Here is a 23,566-nt window from a genome sequence, read left to right on the forward strand (position 1 = left end):
AGATTGCCTAACACCTGCTATTGTGATTCTGCTGTTTCTTGCCTTTTTCTTTGTGCACAGTATGCTTTGAGACAGATTGATGCAAAGCCATTTCCCTTCTGTGCTTTGGAATAACTTATTCCTAAAGTTATGTTCTCTGGTTTTGAGATGCTTCAGATATGATTAAAGATACCTTCCTCATAAATTATGGTGAGTTTTATTCTTCTGATTTCTCGAATATTAACTTGAGATGGCTTATTCTACTCAAGCATCACATTAGTTTCCCGTCTCCTTTTATTTCCATCACAGTTCACACGTGGAACTGATCAATTTGCCAGCAAAGTTGATGGATACAAAATGGTATTCTTTCCAGTTCTCAAGTGTCCATGAGGTCTCCTGTGTGGCATTCTGAAGGCTGGTCTCATTCCTGTGGCCTATGTGTTTAAATCCACTCTAATTACAATGGCCTCTTCACATTCTCCCCTCCAGTTTCCTGAATACACCTAGGAACAGCTTCTGTCTCGTCTCTACACTTATTTTGGGTTTTCTTTTTTAAGATTTTATTTGAGAGAGAGAAAGAGAGCGAGCACACAAGCAGTGGGAGGGGCAGAGGGAGAGGCAGGCTCCCCGCTGAGCAGAGCGCGCTGGATGTGGGGCTCCATCCTGATCCCAGGGCTCCGGGATCATGACCCGAGTTGTAGGCAGACGCTTAACCAGGCGCCCCTATTTCGGCTTTTCTGGAAAAATGTAACGCCAGTCCTGAGCCTGTGCCCTCAGACTTTTCCCACAGGCTTAGGCTTAGATCGTCATAGCTGAGAGCTGTTAGAGACATAGTGTTTCCTAAACAGGTCCTGAGAGGTAGATCCTAGGGCTGAGTGGGCATCCCTTCCTGATGCCTGTTGCCCAACATCCTCAAGGCGGAATGACATGTTCTGAAGAAAAAGACTGTGTTGCCCTGAAGGTTCTGGAATCTTTTTTGAACACAGGAAGCAAGTCCCAAATGGCCCTTTGTGGATATAAACATGTAAATGCCTTCAGAACGCTTTTCTGCTTAAGGCATCAAGATTTCTTCATGAAATATTAATTCAAGGTATTTTGGAGGGTGAAACTGATTAGTTCTGCCTGCAACACTTTCACCCTGGGTTGGGACCACCAGTAGTGCCCTCAAAGACAACAGATTGCTCCTGGTTTCAAACACATTGGGGCAATTACAAATTGCTTGTGACTCTGGGGCACTATCACGCCACACAAATGGAGTTTGCATGATCTCGGATGGTTCAGATGTATCTTTTTCAGATGAAGGGGGACCTTCTGTACTACTTCAGAGTCCTTCCTTGCTCAGGAAGCCTATGAGCTTGCACAAACAGCAGATCCACAAACTGCACTGTGAAGAGATCAGTCTTTGTGATCTTCAGGTTTGTTTTTTGGCAGTAAAATCTCCAACATCAGGAGTTAGACTACTCACACTTTAAAAAAAATTCTTTTAAAATTTATTTTATTTGAGAGAGAGAGTGAGTGGGAGAGAGAGGGCACCCAAACAGGCTCAGAGGGAGTGGGAGAAGCAGGCTGAGCAGGGAGCCTGATGTGGGTGGGGCTCAATCCCAGGACCCCGAGATCATGACCTGAGCCGAAGGCAGACACTTAATGACTGAGGTGACCCAGGTGCCCCTACTCATACTGATCTATTATATTTTAGAATTTTCTATTTACATATTTTTCCTAATGCCTTTCTCTGCCCCTTGAAGTAACTTATTCTTCAAGATGGAGCTCAAATGGCCTCTTACTTACTCCTCTTCTAACAACAACAACAACTACAACAACAAAAACCAATACTAACAAGTTTTTCCAACAACTACAACAACAACTACAACAACAAAAACCAATACTAACAAGTTTTTCCTAAATCCTGAAGCATAGGACTTGGACATGTTTATGAAATTTATTAGAAGATTCTCTGAATAGTTATCTGTGTTCAGATTTGATCTTTTCAAAGTTTCTTCAAAGCAAACATTATATTGACAAATCGATTATTCATTTTTAACAGTGGGAATGTAGAACAAAACTGATCAAAACTTTTGGCATTCTCATGAAATAAACACAACCAGACTTATGATGACTCAAATTAAGTTTGTCAATTTCATGAATTAACTATAAAAAAGATCTATAGAAACTACACTGTAGTCTGTAAAAAAAAAAAAAAAACACCTAGTGATTTTGTTGATTACTTTATAAAAGTTTAATAAGGGCCTGGTTAATATGATGGGAGTTGGCCAATTTCCTAAATGTTTTCTTTTCCTGTCTTTGGCATGTGTCTGTTTACTAACATACATATTTATATGTTCTTCCCAGTGTTTAAGATTCCAAAATGTACTTCAATGCTATTCTTCTTTTCCCTATGAGTTATGAAAGTCATCTTTGTGCTTTGTTAGTGAATTTGGATAAATTTTTAGATCTTAAAGGTATTTACATTTTGTTCTGAAGCAATAGCTCACACAGTTGTCAGACTTTATCACTGTATAAAAATGTACAGTGGTTTATTGACATGTACATTCCAATATGTTTACAGCTGCAAGATAATGAGGCACACTCCGTATTGCACTTCATTAAAATTTCAGGCTCAATGTAACCTAGAAGTTTAAATGAAACTGCATTTGTAATTTAGTAATTCTTATACAGGACAAACATTGATATCTTTATATACAGTGTGATACTTATTACATTTATATGCCAGTCCTAACACAATTTTTTTTTTTAAATAACAGTCTAGGAAATAAACCAGAATATTCCTCTTTTCATCCCCACCCGTGATGCAATTATACAGGATTACAAAAAGGCAGTATACAATAAACAATGATTATTTTTCTTTTTTGCTTGAAAGCCAGCATCATTCTTAGTCCATGGGCATGGCGATTCTTTTATATCAATTATCTATAAATGTTCAATGCTTCACAGGCCAATGACGGTAATGGCCACATGCAAACACCTCACAAGTTTGATGTCTTGGTTCAAAAGAAGATAAACCGAAAGAATGGGGAAATTTTCATAGCAAGAATTATGTACATGGTATTTGGCATCCTTCTTGCGCTGTGAATGGTTCATTTTCATGGATGTAAAAATGGTCCCGTCCTTATCCTGAGCAGAGTTTAAACTTTACCACATCCACTTGGGGGATGAAGGCAACTTTTTCTCTGTAGACAAAGGAATCTGCGTGTTCTAAAAAGTGTGAGCATTTCTGCACACTCCACAACCCAGAGCAAATTCTTCCCCAGTGGGTGGATGAACAACATGGAGTGGACATTCAGTTCCTTCTAATTGTTTGCCTTTGGGACCTGTATAAATTTTGAAGGAGGCAAAGAATATAACTTAAAAAAAACCCACATACATAGAAACCTAATGTAATTATAAATCACCAATAATTTATTCAAAGAAATAATATGGCTATGATTATACAAATATAAAATTTAAAAATTATTTTTCTAACTACAAAAGTAAAAACATTTGCCATAAAAAATTCAACATACTAGGTATATACAACAGAGAAGGGACAGAATCCCTTATCCACAACATCCTCCTTAGAAATAACCCTTATGAGCCATAGATCTTATTCTATTCATGAATGAGTGAGATACATCATCTAAAAATTTTTTATTTTTTAAATTGAAGTATAGTTGACACAATGCTTCAGCTTCAGGTGTATAATATAATGATTCTGCAGAATCTAAACACTATGCTATGCTCACCACAAGTGTAACTACCCTCTGTCACCTACAACGCTGTTCTAATACCACTGACCATATTTTCTATGCTGTACCTTTCACCTCCATGACTTATTCCATAACTAGAAGCCTGCATCTCCCACTCCTGCTTTACCCATTTCATGCTGCCCCCATTCTGGAACTATCAGTTTGTTCTCTGTTTTTATGGGTCTGTTTCTGCTTTTTTGTTTTGTTTTTTAGATTCCACATGTAAGTGAAATCATACAGTATTTGTCTTTCTCTGACTTACTCCACTTAGCATAATACCTTCTAGGTCCATCCACGTTCTCACAGATGGCAAGACCTCATTCTTTTTATGGCTGTGTAACATTCCAGTGTGTGTGTGTGTGTACACATACCACATCTTCTTTATCCATTTATCTACCAATGGACACTGGGGTTGCTTCTGTATCTTGGCTATTGTAAATAATGCTACAGTATACATATGGGTGCATATATCTTTTTGAATTAGTGTTTTCATTTTCTTTGGGTAAATACCCAGTAATGGTATCACTAGATCATATGATATTTCTATTTTTATTTATTTATTTTTTTAAGTAGGCTCCATGTCCAGCCCATGGAGTCCAAAATGGGGCTTGAACTCATGAACCTGAGATCAAGACCTGAGCTGAGATCAAGACTCAGAGGTTTAACTGACTGAGCCACCCGGAGGGCCCTGCTATTTCTATTTTTAATTTTTTGAGGAACCTCCATATTGTCTTCCACAGTGGCTGCATCAGTTTGCATTCCCACCAACAGTGTACGAGTGTTCTTTTTAGTGCACTTGTTATTTCTTGTCTTTTTGGTTCTAGCCATCCTGACGGGTGTGAGGTGACACCTCACTGTGGTTCTGACTGGCGTTTCCCTGATGATGACTGATGCTGAGCATTAGATACATCATTTTACAGCAAAGAGCGATGAACAAAAATGGTCATGAAAACCCATCAGTTCAGTTAAACAGAAAATTATTCTGGATGAGAGAATATGGAAACTTTGGATAAAATGTTTTTCTCCAAGTAAGAGCAAATTTAAGTGTGAATAAGCCATATTACCCTTCTACCTCTCTGAAAAAAAAAAGCACATACTGATGAATGGGAAGACTGATTATTAAAGACTGTATCTGAAGGGAGATTGGTAGAAAAATGAAAATCATTGTAAATATATGAATGGTAAAATAATATAAAATTTAACACTCTGGAAGAAGCATTTTGGGGAAGATATAAATTAATAATAATCAAATAGACGAAGCTTAAAAATGGACAGTAAGGAGGGCATGCGATAATAAAACTGACGAATCACTAAACTTTACCTCTGAAACGAATATGCATTGTTAATGTATTATTAATTATGTTAATTAACTTAATTTAAATAAATAGAAAAATAAAAAATAAGAATAAAAAATGTATAAAAACCTGTATTTTTCTAACTTAAGTGCATGACACCATCAACGATGGTTCCTGCAAACTGCAGTTCTTGTTTTTTTTTCTGGGACAAAACAAAGGGCCATTTATTCAACAGCATTTACTTGGTGCCCAATGTTTGAACGGTGTTATAGCAGGTCCTTGGGATGTAAAAACTAACAGTACATGGCCCCTATCTTCAAGGAGTTAATAATCTAATCATGATGGTGAAAAATTATAGTAGTAAAGGTAAAAACAAAAGAAAACATACCAGCAGACATCTGCATGCTTACTACTGAGGCTCTGGTCTAGTATATCAACTCAGTCTTCTACCAGTCAGAGGCAGGAACTATTGTCCCCATTTTGCAGACAGGCAAACTGAGGCAAAGTTAACTTAATCTTTCTTGATTCTTAGGTCCCTCATCTTTAAAATAGGCACAGCAATATTTAACTCAAAGGAAGCTGTGAAGGTTAGGTATCCTGGCACAAAAAAGGTAATTAGTAAATATTTTAGAAAGTAATAGAGGAATTATCTACTTTAACTTAATTTGGACTCTTGTCCTCATCCATATATTAAAAATTGGAATTAGTGGGTTGACCGTGCTTAGAGAATCAATCCTCTGTCCTTCTAGGTAAAATGCATGGCCGTCTTCCCTGCTGATTTCACTGTGGGGTCTGCATTAATTCTATTCTAGTCTCTGAAGGAATGGATGAATTAGAGTAAATCAGTGTAAATATATGAATGGTAAGCAAATACATCAATGGTCCAGCAAGAGGCTGGACAGCATGCCTCAGTCTGAATGTTAGGCCAGCTACTGAACCTCCTCTCGAGCCCTGAACCTTCCATCTGTGAGGGTGGGGATAACACCATCTACCTTACAGGTTGTAAAAACTATGGAAGAAAATACATGTGAGGGACACGTGGGTGGCTCAGTCAGTTAAGTGGGCTCCTTGATCGGCAGAAAGCCAGCTTCTCTCTCTGCCTGCAGCTTCCACAGCTTGTGCGCTCTCTGACAAATAAATGAATAAATAAATAAAATCTTAAAAAAGGAATGAAGAAAAAAAGTAGATGTGAAAATGCCCAAGATAGATGTCTGTTCTTTCCTTCTGCCATCTCTCTAAATCCTTTCCTGCCTCATTCCTCTGGTTAACAGCTGTTGCCAGGGTGAGGTCCCTGTGTTGGCTGACTGGTGTGATCGTGTGAATTGCGAGGGGAGGCCTTGCCTTGTCTGGAACCTCTCAGTGACGACCCCACCTCTCCACAATATCCATCTTAGTTCTAGCTAATCTGATCACTTTCAGTGTTTGGTTGTTGTTTTGTCTTCGTTTCTGAACGAAGTTTCTTTCATTAAGTAAAATGTGGACTTTCCCTGATGATATTGCCGGCCTCTAAACTTCCTCAACTATAAGCTTGCTGATCTCTTGAGCTCCTCTATGTCATAAAGGCCAAGGAGGAAGACTGACTCCCCTGGTTCCCCTTTACTTCCAGACCACTAACTTAAAACTTTCATTCAGTAACAACACCCCACCCCCCACCCAAGCTAACCCAATCTAAACGCTGCCCCATCTCACTCCCTTCATCTGCTTACTACCCTTCTCCTGCTATTAGGTTTCACATCTTTATTTAGGCCATTATCCTAAAGACCTAGCCTCACATTATTCTGATCTTGCTTCTTTCAAAGTCTATCACATCACCTTAAATAAAAAAAAATTTTTTTTAGAAGGGGAACAGTGTAACAATTTATTTTTGACATGAAGAAACAGAAGTAGCCATACTAAAACAAAACAAAACAAAACAACCCTACTTATTCTTTCTGGATAATATATTTCTCATGGTTTAAAAATAAAAATGTTACAAAATGGTATATAATAAGTCACTTTCCCCCCATTTCTACCCATCTTCCTGGTTTTTACCCATAGCTAATTAATTTTATTAACTTCTAGTGCATTGTTCCAGTATTTAATGCACATATAAACAAATATAAGTATATATTTTCATTTCCCCTTTCCTTACAAGACTGTATACTATATACCCTGTTCTATAACTTGATTTTACATGTAACAGTCTCCTCCACATCTTCCCAGATCAGTACATGGAAACTCCATTTTCATCATTATTTCCTCTTTTTGATGGTGCACAGTACTTAGTATTTAACCACCCACCTCCTGGATACTTGAATTGTTTACAAATTTTTGTTACTATGAGCAATAGACTTGCACATTTGCCTTTTTTATTTACTTCACATATATACGTATATCCCCAGAAATGGGACCATTGAAGGGTAGATGTGTTTGCAATTTTGAGAGGCACAATCAAATGGCTTTCTCTAAAGGTTTCTAGCATTTGCACTCTGATAAGCAGTGGAGGAGAGTGTGTTTCCCAGCCTTAACAAAATTGTGTATTGTGCTGTAAGTACTTTTGTGTGTATTTTCACCAATTTCAGATATACCTCATGTAAAATTCTCCTGTATGGTCACATTTACTCCACCTTCCACTTCTCTCCCTTCCCACCTCATTGGAACCATCAGGCTCCTAATCTCTTGCAATGTTTTCAGTTTCTTTTGGTTTCATATTCTTATTTTTTTCAGCCCAGCCTCCATACACAATCATTTGTCCTGTATTCTCAGTGGCTTAGCTCCTTGGCTTTCTGATGCTCACTGCACTGCCAATTCCCAGCCATTCTAGATCAAATCAAGTTTAAATCACTTGTTCATTTCATGGCACTGGTTCCAGACTTCTCAAAAAAAAAACAAAAAAATCACAGAAATCCTTTAAAATGATTATATTATCAATTCGTAACTTCAAACTTTACATGGCCCTTTAGGGCCAAAGAGTGATTCTTCCACTAATCTTTAGCTGATTTTCCTTCTTCTTCTCCAGGCAACTGTCTCCATTACAACTTCTGACCTCTCATTACCATGGTGTTCTTTCTACTTCACTCAGAATGTCAGAAGCTTACAAGGGCCAAGAAATTCCCTGATTCTTCAGGCTAGTTTGAACTGGGTTTCTGCCACTTGGAACAGTTATCATGTGATCATTAAACCAGAAAGTATATACATCACAATCACTTAAAAATATTAAAAGCATACCTGCAGGACAGTGTGGTAGTTCTTCCTTGGGAATGCTAGTCATTCTCTGAAAATCATCATGACAAGCATTACAAAAATGTGTTGTTCCAAAACAGAAAAAAACAGCCACTGAACAGCAGTAGCGACATTTATATTCCAAAAAGTCTGTGCCATGTTTTGGACACATCTATAACAAAAGAAAATACATATACACAAGATTATAGCAAGTCTATTTCAATTACACTTAAGATAGTCATGTGTATATAGCTCAGTGATTCATATTTTCTGAGTACACATAACTCTCAAAACTGACTGAAAAACTGGTGATAGATACATGAAAAAAATTAATGAATAGTGTGGCTTTGTCCAAAGGGTCTAGAGAAAGCCCCAAATTCTCATCTCAGATCTATCAGAACCAATCTGATTTAATAAATAAGACAATTTCCTGGTGACTTGTTCCTGGTCAGCCAAACTGAATAGTTGATATTTCATTTATCTCTCAGTCTCACAGCTACATTGTGAAGATTTCGAAGATTGGAGTGAGGTAAACCTAAAACTGTGGCTGTAGGTTTAAGAAAATGAACTAAGGAAATTTATTACTTGTTGAAATATGGTGACTATTGCATGGAGGACAAAATTATAAAATACAAATACCATCTAAGAGAATAATATTTATGAATTAATTTGGAAAATTATACACTGCTGTATAAACATCAGAAAACACTGGGCAAAAAACCTGCTATCCTATTCCCACAATATTAGTTATATTATTATTTTTGGAAAAAATAGAGGTTTAACATTTCTAAACTATCCTTTCTAATAAAATGTTCTGCCCACCTGAGCCCTGGACACATCAGAACAGGCACCACAAATGAGCTCTCTGGGATCATAATCATCCCCTTGTCCAGCCTCAGCATCGCAACGAGCTTCGCCACCAAAATATGCCTATGGAGAGAACACAATTAGATTATAGCAGGAAAAAAGACAACCTTGCTATGGGAGATACAGTATGAGCATAGTGAAAGTAAGATCAAAAGTCTTAGAAAATACTATTATCTATTAAATACTCCCTTGCAATGCCAAGTAGATGCCTATATAGGTGGATCAGGGTATGAAATAAATCTGCTTTAATTTTGGAATAAACTCATGCTTATAGTACGAAGTTCAAACACTGTACTGTCAAACCAAAATAATGAGAGAATGTATAATATCCCAAATAATTATCAAGAATAAGATATTAAGTAATGATGAGAAACTGCTTTTTCAGAGCAAAGTTTGAGTAATTTTTCTCATTTTGAAGTAGTAAATGTTTCCTCCTACTGGTCTGATAAATATGCTCAAGGAATTTCTGAATTTTAGGGGTGCGTGGGTGGCTCAGTGAGTTGAGCCTCTGCTTTCAGCTCAGGTCATGATCTCAGGGTCCTGGGATTGAGCCCCTGCATAGGGCTCTCTGCTCAGCAGGGAGCCTGCTGCCCCCACCCCCACCTCTGCCCGCCTCTCTGTTTACTTGTGATCTCTGTCTGTTAAATAAATAAATAAAATCCTAAAAAAAAAAAAATTTCCGAATTTTAACACTGTAGAAAAAAAAATATGCCTAAAAAAATATTAGTACACAATTAGAATCCTGGGGCTAATGGGACAGAAAAAAAATCAATTTTGATCATACAAAAATTTTTAAAAAGGAAAACAAAGGGGTGCCTGGCTGGCTTAGTCAGTACAGCACAGGACTCTTAATCTTGGGGTTTTGAATTCAAGCCCCATGTTGGGCATAGAGATTACTTAAAAAAAGAAGGGAAGAGAAATTTGGTGATTGCTTAGAAGATTGCTCATATTTATAAAGCTACACTGTATAAAGAACTCAGCAGTATCCAATATACATACTTGATAAATGAAATGATGTTGGTGGATGGTTTATCTGTATTTGCTCTGGACACAAAATAAATGAGGCCAATTATAATTGGGGCAATCTGCATGGACGACTTGTCCCACAGCCATGTCCATACTTGAGGATAAACAAGATGAGTCAATATAAATCTATTATCTGCACCAGAAAAACAGGTCAAAAGACAGGCTCCATTGATAACGAGGTTATAAATGGTTATCCACCAGCTAAATCTGGCCTCAGAAGTATTTCATTTGTCCTGAGGTCTACTGTTTATTTCAGCTGTTTCTCTTTTCCAGATTCCCTGCTTAGCTTCCTAGACATTGGACTGTCATCCCTGTGGTAATGAATTAACTATTAGTCTTGCCTTGAATGTATGTATATTTATCTGCCTTTCCACCTATTCAGCCTTCCATTCATTAATTGTATTTTCTTTTTGTTACATTGGGAGACTACGTACTTTTCATTTACAGATTCCTTCAATCATTTATTCATTCTCTAACTAACCTAATGTCAAGTACTGGAGAAACAGAAATGAAAACCACTGTCTTTGTTCTCACAGGACTTATCAAATGATACAGAGACAAGTGAATCAGTAATCATAATGCAAAATGCGGAGTCCTACAAAGAAGGTATGCAAGAGATCAACGTAGTGATAGCAGAGTAGAAGTGCGGGCACATTACAGAGGAGGTGAAACGGAAGTGTGATTAGACAGATTTAGCTCTGCATACAAGCATGTCACTTTGGGTGGGTGTCAGGTCAGATAAAATGCAGGGGAGGAGTAGGGAAGAGCATTCCATAAAGAGGAATAGCCTATGCAATGGCATGAGTTTGGGCAATTGTAGGCTGCTCGGTATTTTGTAGTATGGGGCACAAGTGGTAGCATTTTGGGAAATAAGACTATAGAAGTGGACAGGTGCTACACAGGATCAGAAGCAGAAAAATGACACATCAGACCTGAGGTTGTGAAATATTCATCTACTAGCAGCAACAGAAGTGTAAAGGATGGAATGGAAGGGGTACGGGCTCCACACAACGGGCTGAATAAGAAGGCTACTATAACTACCATAGGGTTACGGAAGATGTAACAGAAAAAAAGAACTCAGAGAGATCTGTGAGAAATTCAAATGTGTGGAAAGCAGTTAAATATTTTGATCTAAATCTCAAAAATTTTGGAAGAATGGTACAGATGTTTGGCAAAGATGTGGATATACAGGAGCTTAGCAAAGGTAAGGACGTTATTATTAGGCATGAATACAGTGCTAAGAAACTAAATATGTAATGAGGAGGTGAATGAAAAGGAGTTAAAGACAACCAACCAGAATGGAAGGATATCATGAGTACTATCCCGGAAGCCAAGGAATTTTAATGAGAAAATGGTGAAAAGAGTCAAGTAGGAGACTTTTATTTAAGAATCAAATGGTTTGCCTAGCAGGAGATTACTGATGTCAAGCAGCTTGGGTAGAGCAACAGATCATGATTTGGAAATAGTATGTAAAGGTAAAAAAAAAAAAACAAAAAAAACCCAAACAAATTAAGTAAAAAAAGAATTCAACTTCAAATGTAGTATCAAGCTTTTTGATTTTTAACTTCAGACTTAAGATGTAAGAATTACATATCATTATACAATTCAGGTCAGAATCTGAATCACATAAGTAATCTCCAGTTCTTAAAAATTCCTAGTTTAATTTATAGCATACCTTTCTGCATTTGTAGCAGACATAATATGCATATCTGTTCATGGCATAGCCAGCTGGGTCATTATAAAATCTCACACCAGGAGTTGTGATAGCTTCACTCTTATGCAAACCTTCATATTCCAATCTCATTAAGGCTTTTCTTCTGACATCCTCATAGAGTTCTTTTATTGGATCAAGCAGGTCTTTTAATACTATATGATTTATTTTGTTCTGAAATTTAAAAAATAAACATTCCTTAGCAAAATCATTTATCTAGGAATCCAATAAATATTTAAGTGGGTACCTAAGACTAATAAGCACTTTGCCAGGAGATCACCAGAGTGTGAACGTTTTCTCAATAAAATGCCGGTTAGAAATAAATCTGTAAAATCCTCACAAGCCTGTATTTTTCTAAGACCAGGGACAATAGGGAAAAATGGAACATATAGCACGAAAATTCTGTTTCATTAGCTTCTTATTTCCTGAGTCTGAAATGTTACCTCTGGTTGCCTTAGCTCTTCTGGGAATAAAAGTTTGCCTTTCTGCCACAAATAAGACATACTCCCTCTGTGTGGTTCCTTGGGGCTGGGTAGACGCCAGGTAACAGCAATGAGGAGGTAGTATTTTCTATATCATGTTCATATATCATTTCCTACATGTGACCTTTCCTTGTGGCACCACATGAGAAGAGAAAGCAAATTACTACAATCCTATTGATTGTTCCTCTGTCTAACTAAGCAATGACTGTGTTGTCTTTCTATGTTAAACCCTTTTATACCAGTCTGCACATCTGTTGGAAATAGAGAGAGCTTAAGAGAACAAAAAGAAATGAAGAATGAATTGAGAAGGCATGGTCAATCACAATCTTAAACAAAGGTTTTTTTTTTTTTTTTTAATTAATCATCACTGGCTTGCCAAAATAAGTGGTCACTTTGCTTACTATCTTTAAAGAGATGTGGCAAAATGTCCATAATTTTCTCCTTATTTTACCTAAGATTCTAAAAGAAACTTGTTTTTTCAGGCTTCATCTTTAATGATGATGAAAACCCAGACTTCATCTTTAATGGCAGGTGTCAGAGTCTACAAGCACCACAGGCTCATTCATTTTGGTAGTCATCCGTTGTCATGTTACACAATCTGAACTCTGAAGGGTCTAAAAGTGGTGACAAACCCCCTTTAATGCGTGATATCTAAATGAATTTTCTGATACAGTATGTTTAATTCCATTTAATCAGCTTTTAATTGACACTCACCATTTTGAGTTGCATTATAACAAACAGAGGGATCTTACAATATTCTCTGGCATCACCTGGATGAAAAGAGTAGAAACTGATGGGGGCTGGGAGGAAAAAGTAAACTGGGAAGGACACCAAGAGATGTGGAAGCATTTATTCTAAAAGATGAAGATAAAGATAAAAATAGATAGAAAGTAGATAATTTCTGAATCTCTCCATACCTTGCAAATGGGACAAGATATAAATCCAAATGTTATCCTTGGACCAAGCCATCTGTTTTCCAAAACTCGTCGGCAGCACTGTAAGTGGAATACATGACTACAGTCCAGCTTAAATTAAAAAAAAAAGAGAGGGATATAAGCAAATGTGATAATGATATACGCTTGAATAACTGGCAGATTATTCAATGAAGGTGCTAGTTAAAGCAGATAAGAGAAAAATCAAGTTTAGGAAAATGAATTTACGCCCATTTCTGTTACTCATGAAATATCATTAACTAGGTCTTTAGCTTCTTCCAATTTATTACCACTTGCATATTAATGCCACCTTATAAAGAGTAAGTCAGGTTAGGGAGCAATTGAAAATTATTCCTTTCTGTATTTCATAGAAGTAAGGAACTACTGATTTTATTAAAGAGTTAAGATTTATTTTTGGAGACTATTCATTTACCTTGGAATCATAAGAACTGAAAATATAAACCAGTGGTCAAATTTAAAAAGATATATTTAGCAAACAGTAACTTCAATAATATCACTAATATTATAGATGTAGGCATATACATTATGTATGGAGAGGTGTGTACTACTATGTATACACCAATCACACAGTGCTACCATTCTGTGTTTTAGAAATTAAGAATAGTTACTAGATAATCTAATTGTTTTTTCCTCCCTATAGGCTCACACAAATGACAAAGTAAAGCTGAACACACAAAATGGAAACAGAACATATAGGGACGAAATCGGCTCCTCAAAACACTGGGAGGTACTAGGGGCACATTTTCCCCCAAGGACGTGAATAGTCCAGGGATCTGTTTATTTCACAGATATACTTCTATTTCCCATGTTAGATTCCAGGCACACCGAATGCTTTAGAAGCGGAGACAACCTGAATAGCTGGTGCTGCCGAGAGCGCCTCGGTGAAGCAGATCATGCACATGTCATCGGCATCCTGCTTCAGCGTGGTGGCGCTTTTGTCACAGCCGTGTAGACAGGGCAGACAGTGCTCTTCATTCTTGACACCTCCACATGGATGGCCACAGGGATGCGTCTTACTACAGGCTATCTTAGCATATTCCTATTAGAGATAAATTATAATGGCATAGAAAATATCAAAAAGGCACACACCCTGACAATTATATCAATTATATTAATGTTCTAAGATATTTCCCACAGGAAATACATATTAAGGCTATATAACAATAAAGTCATTTTTATTCTTTTTTTCAAAAAAGATTTTTTAAAAAAATTTTTTATTTTTTCAAAACATATATTTTTATCCCCAGGGGTATAGGTCTGTGAATTGCCAGGTTTACACACTTCACAGCACTCACCATTGCACATACCCAATGTCCATAACCCCACCCCCCTTCTCTCAACCCCCCTCCCCCCGGCAACCCTCAGTTTGTTTCGTGAGATTAAGAGTCACTTATGGTTTATCTCCCTCCCAATCCCATCTTGTTTCATTTATTCTTTTCCTAACCCCCTTAACCCCCCGTGTTGCATCACCACTTCTTCATATCAGGGAGATCATATGACAGTTGTCTTTCTCTGCTTGACTTATTTCGCTAAGCATGATACCCTCTAGTTCCATCCACGTTGTCGCAAATGGCAAGATTTCATTTCTTTTGATGGCTGCATAGTATTCCATTGTGTATATATACCACCTCTTCTTTATCCATTCATCTGTTGATGGACATCTAGGTTCTTTCCATAGTTTGGCTATTGTGGACATTACTGCTATAAACATTCGGGTGCACGTGCCCCTTCGGATCACTACGTTTGTATCTTTAGGGTAAATACCCAGTAGTGCGATTGCTGGGTCAAAGGGTAGTTCTATTTTCAACATTTTGAGGAACCTCCATGCTGTTTTCCAGAGTGGTTGCACCAGCGTGCATTCCCACCAACAGTGTGGGAGGGTTCCCCTTTCTCTGCATCCTCGCCAGCATCTGTCATTTCCTGACTTGATTTTATTTATATAAGAGAGTGAGTGAGCGTGAGAGAGCTCCCAGAAGCATGGGGAGCAGCAGGCAGAGAAGGCAGAGGGAGAAGCAAGCTCCCCACTGAGCAAGGAGCCCAACTTGGTACTCAGATCCCAGGACCCTGGGATCATGATCTGAAGTGAAGGCAGATGCTTAACTGACTGAGCCACCCAGGCATCCCATCACTTTTTTGTTTTAAAATTTTATTTATTTATTTGAGAGAGAGAGAGAGAGAGAGAGAGAGAAAGCAACCAGGGGTGGGGCAAAGGGAGAGGTAGAAGCAGGCTCCCTGCTGAGCAAGGAGCCGATGGGAGGCTCTATCCCACTGAACAGAGGGCAGACACTTCACCCACTGAGCCACCCAGGTGCCCCTATTTTTATTCTTTAACTGAATGTAACTTAAGAATTATTAGCAAATTTTTTTAGTGTGTAATTTCTAAATTTTAATTTAAAATTTTCAGTGTGAAATTTTTCTTTTCATGTGATTAAAAAAATTTCACTTCGCATAAAGGGAATGCTGATAAAAAGGGAAATATAATTTTAATCTATTTACTTTTGTGTGTAGTCATGAAGCAAAAAATTTCTGGATATATAATCTCCCAATCACCACCTATCCCCTCACTAAAATGGGTATAAACAACATACAGGTATCTTTCATTAGCTGAGCCCTATCCAAGTTCTTGCTAACTGAACTGAAGAACTGAAAATATCTGGATGGCATGAAAAATGTGTATGGATGTTCAGGACTAAAGAACTCTCAAATATTAGAAGTTGATTGTAGGGAAATAAGTGAATAAAGTAGGTAAGAGGTCAAGGAAATGTAGTCCAGAGATTCTTACCTTTTTCTAGCACAAGAGCAAACATTAAATATTTATTATGGTGATAGTTGATAAACACACACTGTCTATTGGAGTTTGAGAAATTTATCTGATCCATTCTCTAGCTCTGATGAAGCATTTAGGTCTTGACATGGGGATTATATTAATTTACCCCCCTTAACCCCCCGTGTTGCATCACCACTTCCTCATATCAGGGAGATCATTTGACAGTTGTCTTTCTCTGCTTGACTTATTTAGAAATAATAAGTCAATAATTTAGAAAACTGAAGTGATGCTGAGCTGAGCTCTAACTCTTATTTAACATGAAGTAAATAATCACAAGGGAATACATGCTATTCCTTATTGGGACAGCCTGACTATCTAAGCACATACTCACCTGGCAGTCTGCATCAGAACACACACTGCCAACAGCAGATAACTCTGTTCCACTCCTGGAACCACAGAAACGGCATGCTTCTGAGCTACTTGTGGTTGGCTTGCCTAGGTTCAAGAAGAAAAAGAAAAATCCTCAAGAATAGGTTTTCTACATATTTTAACACAATTAATAGAAAAAACCTACAGGAAAATCAGGTTTGTATCAGTTTGCTATCACTGGGAAACCAGCCGGGCAGTTTTACAGTGGAAGGGTTGTTAAGACGTCCTAATTATAAGGTAACTAAACACAAAAAAAGGAACAAGAAACTAAAGACCTATTAGAAGTCAAACACATAAGAGCTTGAGCAGATAAGGCAAATCCCAGCTCCAAAAGCATAGTTTCAGACAAAACAGAATAATAAAGGTCATGTAAGAATATACAGAAGAAAGATAAACCTTTAAGAATTTCTATAATAACAAAATTACAAGGCATAGAAGAAAACCTATTGTTAGAGAATATGAAAACTTGAAAAAAAAGAATTCCCTTCCAAGGAACTAGTACTGACAGAGCAATATGAAAAGGAAATTAAATGTCTGAAACAGTCAGAGAAGGAACACAAGCCATAAAACAAGAACAGAACAATAGGAAAAAGACAAGAAGATATGAATGCAGACCAAACTCATTTTAAAACACAGATACCAAAATTCTAAATATAATAGTAATAAATGGAATTTAGCAATATTTACAGGAAAAATAATTTTTAAAAAGAATAGCTTAACTCATGAATACAAGGATGGTTCAACATTAGAACATTTATTAATGTAATATATGACTCTGATAGACTACAGGAGAAAAAAAAATCAGCCAGGAGAAAAAAAGACCACGCTCTCGTAGCATGAAAAATTAATATGAGTGGAGTTATATTTGTTCAGATTTTTACTAACTCCAACATCATAAATTTGTGTCAGTCAGACTATAAAGGTAATGAAAATGAAGAATCTGTAAGGATTCAATGTAACTTTAAGCTGAGAATCTCAACCAGATTTACTTTAGTAAACCACGTGTTTTGGGGATAAAATGACTTGCTCGAGGGCACATATCTAGTCAATGACAAAGCAGATCACCTTACTTGAAGTCTAATGCCTCTCTGCTATAGAACATTGTCCAGAACATGTAACAACAAACCGTGATTAATGGTTCCATAGTTATCAGAATATACCCAAAATAATCCACATTAAGTAATTCATAGTAAGTAAAGAACATCTAGTTAAATCCTAAGCAGCAGGCTTGGTTCAATCCTAAATCCTCTGCTACCTGTGTGCTCTCGGAATTCCACCATCGCCTTCATTGTTTTAGAATCTGCTAGTGCCATCAACCAGAACAATTTGGTTCTACCACAACCTTCATGAAGGTCAACCTTGATAGCTTCTTCTTCTTCTTTGAAGACCTATTGTTTCATTAAAGAAAAGGGAAAATATTTTATTTTTCACTCTGAAGAAGGAAGTATAAAATTTAATTACTCAATAACAATAAGTTTTTATTTACTAAGCACTCTAAGAATTTCGGACATTTGCAGTCTTGTCCTGAATCTTGACAATGACCCCATTTTTATAAATGTGGAAACTAAGTCTCAGGTTAGCCGACTGTCTTGATTTACACAGTGATAAATGAGGCGGCTAGGAACTCCACTGAGGCTCTGACTGCAAAGTCCCTTTCTTCCCATCACAGCAAGCCTCCTTCCCACATTTATTTTAAAATTTACTGAATGTATCCTATGCTCCAGAAACTGCTCTGCATGTACAGACAGAAGCCGGCACCTGTCTTTGATGAGTCTTGGTTCGCCGATGAAGATGAAGGAATCTGTCACAGTCAGTGCACAGATTTCCACATACGTTGCACAAGATGATGGCTGCAGTTTCTCCATCATCATGGTTGTCACACATAGGCTGAAACAAGGCATTTTCACATGTCATATTACATTTGCAAGAATGTCCCAGATGCTCATACAAATGGAATGTAATTTATTCACAACAATAACGTTATTGTTCTGAAGTCTATTAGGAATTTAGAATCTGAACATTAAACAGAATTATGGCAAGTGTACTCAAGTACAAAAGCCCTTAATTCAACAATTAATGTGCCGAACAGTTTCAATGATTAATAAAATAAGCATGTATACTTTGATTAATGAGTTAAGCAACTTTCTTCCCCCTATGTTCAAACATTCTGTATGCTAAATGAATAAATGATTCATTTTGAAACTTGAACCTTAGGGAGAAAATGTTGGAAGGGCCTCTATAAAGTCTTCCCTCCCAGTGCGCCTAGGGATACCCATCAAACTACTTTAAGTACTGTGTATTTGTGAATAAATGAGATGTCACGGTGCCTCACTTACTGCTCTTATTTCCTTCTTACCATAAGACTGCTAAAGCTCTTTTATATAATTAAAGCCTCTAACACGCTATGAAGAGGGGACCCTAAGTGAAACAGACTTGTGAGATGACCATGGGCAATGTGCCACAATTTTCTGCTAAGTGTGGAATTTGGACTTGCAGGTTCTTTTTAAAAAACTTTAAATGTTTTTAAAATGCTAAGCTAGAGCTTACTTATAAAGAAAAACCAGATACATTTTTATAAAAGAATTCTGTTCTTACCATTTGTTTTTGCTGTCCATCCTTTCCCATCCATCTCCCCGAAGAGAGACGATCTACATGGTCCTGATCCAGCACGCACAGTGAAGCTAGAGCAAGCCAGAGCTATTAAAAGGAAAGGCTGTCACAATACTGAATTTTCAGAAAAGACTTGTGAAGTACTGACTGCTTGACACATTGTAATAGCTCAATAAATGCTAGCTGAATTTGAAAATACATGTATACCCACTGGCACTCAGGTACCAGGCACACGTGCTCACTGCTAAATGGGCCATAGGCACAGTAGGCACTCAAATATTTACTGACTGCTGCTGGATGAACCATTCTGGTTTTTACCTGACATATAACATTATCCTTTATTGGTCTACTAAGGAAGCAATATATCAGTAAATGAATTTACATATTCAATATTTACTGTACCGATGCTTCTTGCAAATCTTCCCATCTAAGTGTCATCTGCCTGAGGCACTATGTTCCAAGCAAGGTGGCACGATGACTTTCATTTTACACAGTCCCAGGAGTGGGTGGGTACATATTAAATCCTTCTGGATAACAGCAGCTCCTCAGAAGTCTCTGTATACCCCTAAATGCCTAGCACTATCCTTGGTATACTTTGTCAGAAGTAAGTAAATGTCTAGCAAACTTTAGAAAATAGCCCTCAGAAACGGTTTAAAACTTTCTGGGGCTTAAAGGGTGAGCTTCAGTTTTTCACGGAAGGATATATTTCTGAACTGAAAACTGAACAGAACTGAAATAATGAAAAAGAGTTATTTAAGAAGTGCGTATGAGTGTCATCGGACATGAAGAGGAAGACAAGGAAAAATAGAAAAAGGAGAAGCAGAAGCATGAAGTGTGCAAGGAGAAACGGGGGTGCAGAAGGAAAGCATGCGCGTGCGTGGTGCTAGAACTCTGCTGTTCGAGGAACTGCTTCACAGGTCCACTCACCAGCAGCACGGCATCAAGCAGCTTTTCCTGCCCCAGAGAAAGACAGTCTGTCTTCCTTTCCAGACTTCAGAAGATTAAATCAAGCAATTTCTGTTAGTGTTTACTTCTTCCTAATGCTGCCACACATCCCTGCTTCAAGGAAACCCCTAATCTCTTTTGGATGTACACGGGACATGAAATTTGGTAGGTCAAAGTGACTACAGATGTCTCACCTGAAGAATGCAATCCTACTCTCTAGCTAAGAGAGTCTGCCTCACCTTGTCCAGGGCTTACACTTTTTGCTTTTTAAAAAGTAAGGTCTGTAAATCCAATAGGTAGGCTCTGCTTTAGAATAATTAGGCCATACCAAATGAGTAAGGGAGGGCCTTGTTTTTGAAGGAGCTTCAGTCTATCTGAGCATAAGGCTGACACTGAGTTTACTGTGTAAGCTACAGTAAAGACATTACTAGAAAGACAACATAATGGAACTTAGCCTTTTCTAACCAGATGATCCTTAGCCTCCCCCAAAATAACAAAAACGAAATAAAGAACACATAACAGTGAGCGTTTATAACTACTATACTTAGTTCATAATTCAAAAAAGCCTGTCACACTTTTTCAGTAAATACAGTTTTTGGTAAAAAATTGGATTAAGCTGATTTATTCATTTAAGTTTGTTCAGACTAATTACTGCAATGAAAAAGACCACATAAAAAGAAACTCCTACCCTAGTTGTTGCAATACATCTCACTGGAGATCTAAATTCTTCCTCCATCTTGGTCAAGGCAATGATGGTTTCTGCAATGGCATTTTTTGTCACTCGGGACCATGCTTCAGACAGATGACCCTATTGAGAAAGAGAGAATAATAAGTAACCAGACATGCGTAATAGTAATATTAAATTCTCTTCTCTTAGATAAAACTCATCAAAAGGAAAGACTTGTTAGTGCAACTTTTGAAAAAAGATTTTATTTATTTATTTGAGAGAGAGAGGGAAAGAGGGGACAGAGTGCCAGAGAGAGAGTGCATGAGTTGGGGGAAGAGCAGAGGGAGAGGGAGGAGAAGAAGAAAGAAGACTCCCAGTTGAGTGAGGAGCCTGCTGTGGGGCTCAATCTCATGACCCAGAGATCATGACTTGAGCTGGAAATCAAGAGTTGGATGGTCAACCGACTGAGCTACCACATGCCCCTGTGAGTGCAGCTTTAGATTCAGGGGCATACTTCTGAAATAAAAATCCTTCACAACTCTATGAAAAATTCAACTTCTAATCACTATTTTAATGGTTGGAAAGTAAATAAAAAATCAGGTCTCAATACTCTTTTTCTATAGAGCTCAAGAGTATTTTCTCTTACATTTAGATAAAAACATAACAGAAGTATTGAAGAATTGGGGGCTTGGGTGGCTCAGTTAGTTACGCCACTGCCTTCGGTTCAGGTCATGATCCTGGAGTCCGGGGATCGAGTCCTGCATCGAGGACTGCATTGGGCTCCAAGCTCTGCGGGGAGTCTGCTTCTCTCTCTGACCTTCACCCCTTTCATGCTCTCTTTCATTCTCTCTCCCAAAATAAAGAAATAAAATCTTTAAAAAAAAAAAAAAAGTAGTACTAAAGTATCTATGCTCCAAAAATTCTGATTATGAAGACTTATTATTGAACACAAAATATATAGATAAGTGAATTGCTTTTAGATGAATAGAACTGGTGAGCATAAATGGGTTCAAATAAAAAGAAAAAAAAACCCTTTTATTTATTTATTTAAAAAGATTTTATTTATTTACTTATTTGAGAGATAGAGCAAGAGAACAAGCAGGGGGAGCATAAGGAGAGGGAGAAGCAGGTTCCCCACTGAGCAGAGAGCCTGAAGCAGGGCTCGATCCCAGGACCTGAGATCATGACTGGAGCCGAAGACAGTCACTTAACTGACTGAGCCACCCAGGTGACCCTACAACTAATAACTTGGTTTTTGCTGAACATAAACACCTGTCTACCATAGAATTTAGGTGTTCCTAAATATTATTCCTTGGTATTTTCATCCAGTGAACATGCTGAGAAAGACTTATTGAAAAGTGAGAAAGTGCCCCATTTTTCCAGTTGAGGAAATATCCTTGCTGTTGGGAAAAGTGACAGAACTTTCTATATCCCGAGAATATCCTCTCTTGTCTCCCATCCATTTGCTATCAGTCTCTTAAGAGGCAGTTCCACTTCCTCCTCCTCCAAGATGTTTTGTCTAATCTTTCTCTCAGAAGCCCACATTTCACAGCATCTTGCCCTCATGAGCCTCAAAATATAATGGAATGTGAGGAAACTAGCATTGAAACTAGCAAAGTACCAGTAAGAGCCCAGTACTTTGAGAAGTAATTCCCTTTTCTCCACACTCCCAGATTTCGCCGAAAAGAACATCTAACAACAATGACAGAGAATGTTAATAAAGAAGAGTAAAAGGTTTATAAACCAGGAGAACTGAAGAAAAGGAGAAACTTTTGTTTTTCCTTTAGGGTTTTGATTTGTCAGGCTCAAAAAAAGTATATTTCATTTTTTAAGTTTTTAAGTCTTAGAAGACTAATATAACAATTCACAAGTAAATTAACTGGAAAGCTTGAAATGAACAGTTTTCCCAAAGGACAAATTAATCACTGACTGAAAAGACAGATGGCACGATAGTTAACCTACTAAACAGAGGCTATAAGTAAAGCAAAATAACACCAATGTACTTCTGCTATTAAGGTAGCAGAATAAACTCCTTCTTTTAATCAGATTTTGACTGTACTTCAGTGACATAATGATCAGGAGGATGGGAACTCACTGCTGCCATATCCTTGATAAGTTTAATGATGATCTCTGAGATTTGGGTAGGAGTTGAGCCCTTCATCCACCAATGACTTTCACCTCGACGGACATAACTACAAAGAGAAGTCAGCATTTGCAAACCAACCAGTGACAGTTACAGATAAATACGATGAAAACTTCTATATTTCAGCATGCTTTTTAATTTTTTAAATGATTCAAACAACTAAAGAATTTTAAAAAGAAATGAATCAAAGTATCACCCGTAAGATATTCAACTTCAACCCCGAGAGTAGCTATTCTGATACATGTTCCCTTCCACGTGATACATGTTCCCTTCCACGTATTTGTTTGTATATTATTTTTGTAGCCTGCATCTTCTAGAACAGAGCTGTTCAAAGCATATTCAGAGACCACGAACTATTTGTTACCAATCCACATAGAGAGAGATATTAAGAGCTTGCACCAGAATATGTCAACTATATCACTGAGTATACTACTCTCTATTTCAGCTGACTTTTTTTTTTTTCTTTCGTAAGACTATCTAGATGAAGAAAACAACACACTGATTTATATTCTGGTACTACTTAATATCATGGACTGGTTCTTTGACTAGACTGTTCTGGATGTCTAATCTTCTGCTGTTATACACAATTCTGTAACAAACTTCCTTGCATATATTTTTGTACATCTAGAAGTAGAACTGGTAGGTCAAAGGATAGGAATATTTTAAATACAGTGATATGTTATTAAACTGACATCCAAAAAGGCTGTAGTAATCTACATTAGATGCCATAAAAAAATGCCTATTTCTT

General features: G+C 37.4%; 1 protein-coding gene across 13 annotated transcripts in view; it reads right to left on the minus strand.

Moving 5' to 3' along the window:
- Positions 1-2,478: 2,478 nt before the first annotated feature.
- MYCBP2 (MYC binding protein 2) overlaps positions 2,479-23,566 on the minus strand; it is a 283,092-nt gene continuing 262,004 nt past the window's right edge. For all 13 annotated transcript variants that reach the window (XM_044249910.1, XM_044249909.1, XM_044249914.1 and 10 more), the window contains 12 exons: positions 22,771-22,867; positions 20,697-20,816; positions 19,049-19,150; positions 18,212-18,340; positions 17,709-17,841; positions 16,416-16,519; positions 14,108-14,296; positions 13,222-13,329; positions 11,787-11,996; positions 9,041-9,148; positions 8,225-8,390; positions 2,479-3,308 (listed from right to left, as the gene is read on the minus strand). In XM_044249910.1, coding sequence (XP_044105845.1) covers positions 3,193-3,308; positions 8,225-8,390; positions 9,041-9,148; positions 11,787-11,996; positions 13,222-13,329; positions 14,108-14,296; positions 16,416-16,519; positions 17,709-17,841; positions 18,212-18,340; positions 19,049-19,150; positions 20,697-20,816; positions 22,771-22,867 — 1,582 coding nt within the window. In that variant the 3' untranslated portion in view covers positions 2,479-3,192. The remainder of the gene's footprint in view (positions 3,309-8,224; positions 8,391-9,040; positions 9,149-11,786; positions 11,997-13,221; positions 13,330-14,107; positions 14,297-16,415; positions 16,520-17,708; positions 17,842-18,211; positions 18,341-19,048; positions 19,151-20,696; positions 20,817-22,770; positions 22,868-23,566) is intronic.

This window comes from Neovison vison, chromosome 5, assembly GCF_020171115.1.
Source record: "Neovison vison isolate M4711 chromosome 5, ASM_NN_V1, whole genome shotgun sequence".
NCBI classification, from domain to species: domain Eukaryota; kingdom Metazoa; phylum Chordata; class Mammalia; order Carnivora; family Mustelidae; genus Neogale; species Neogale vison.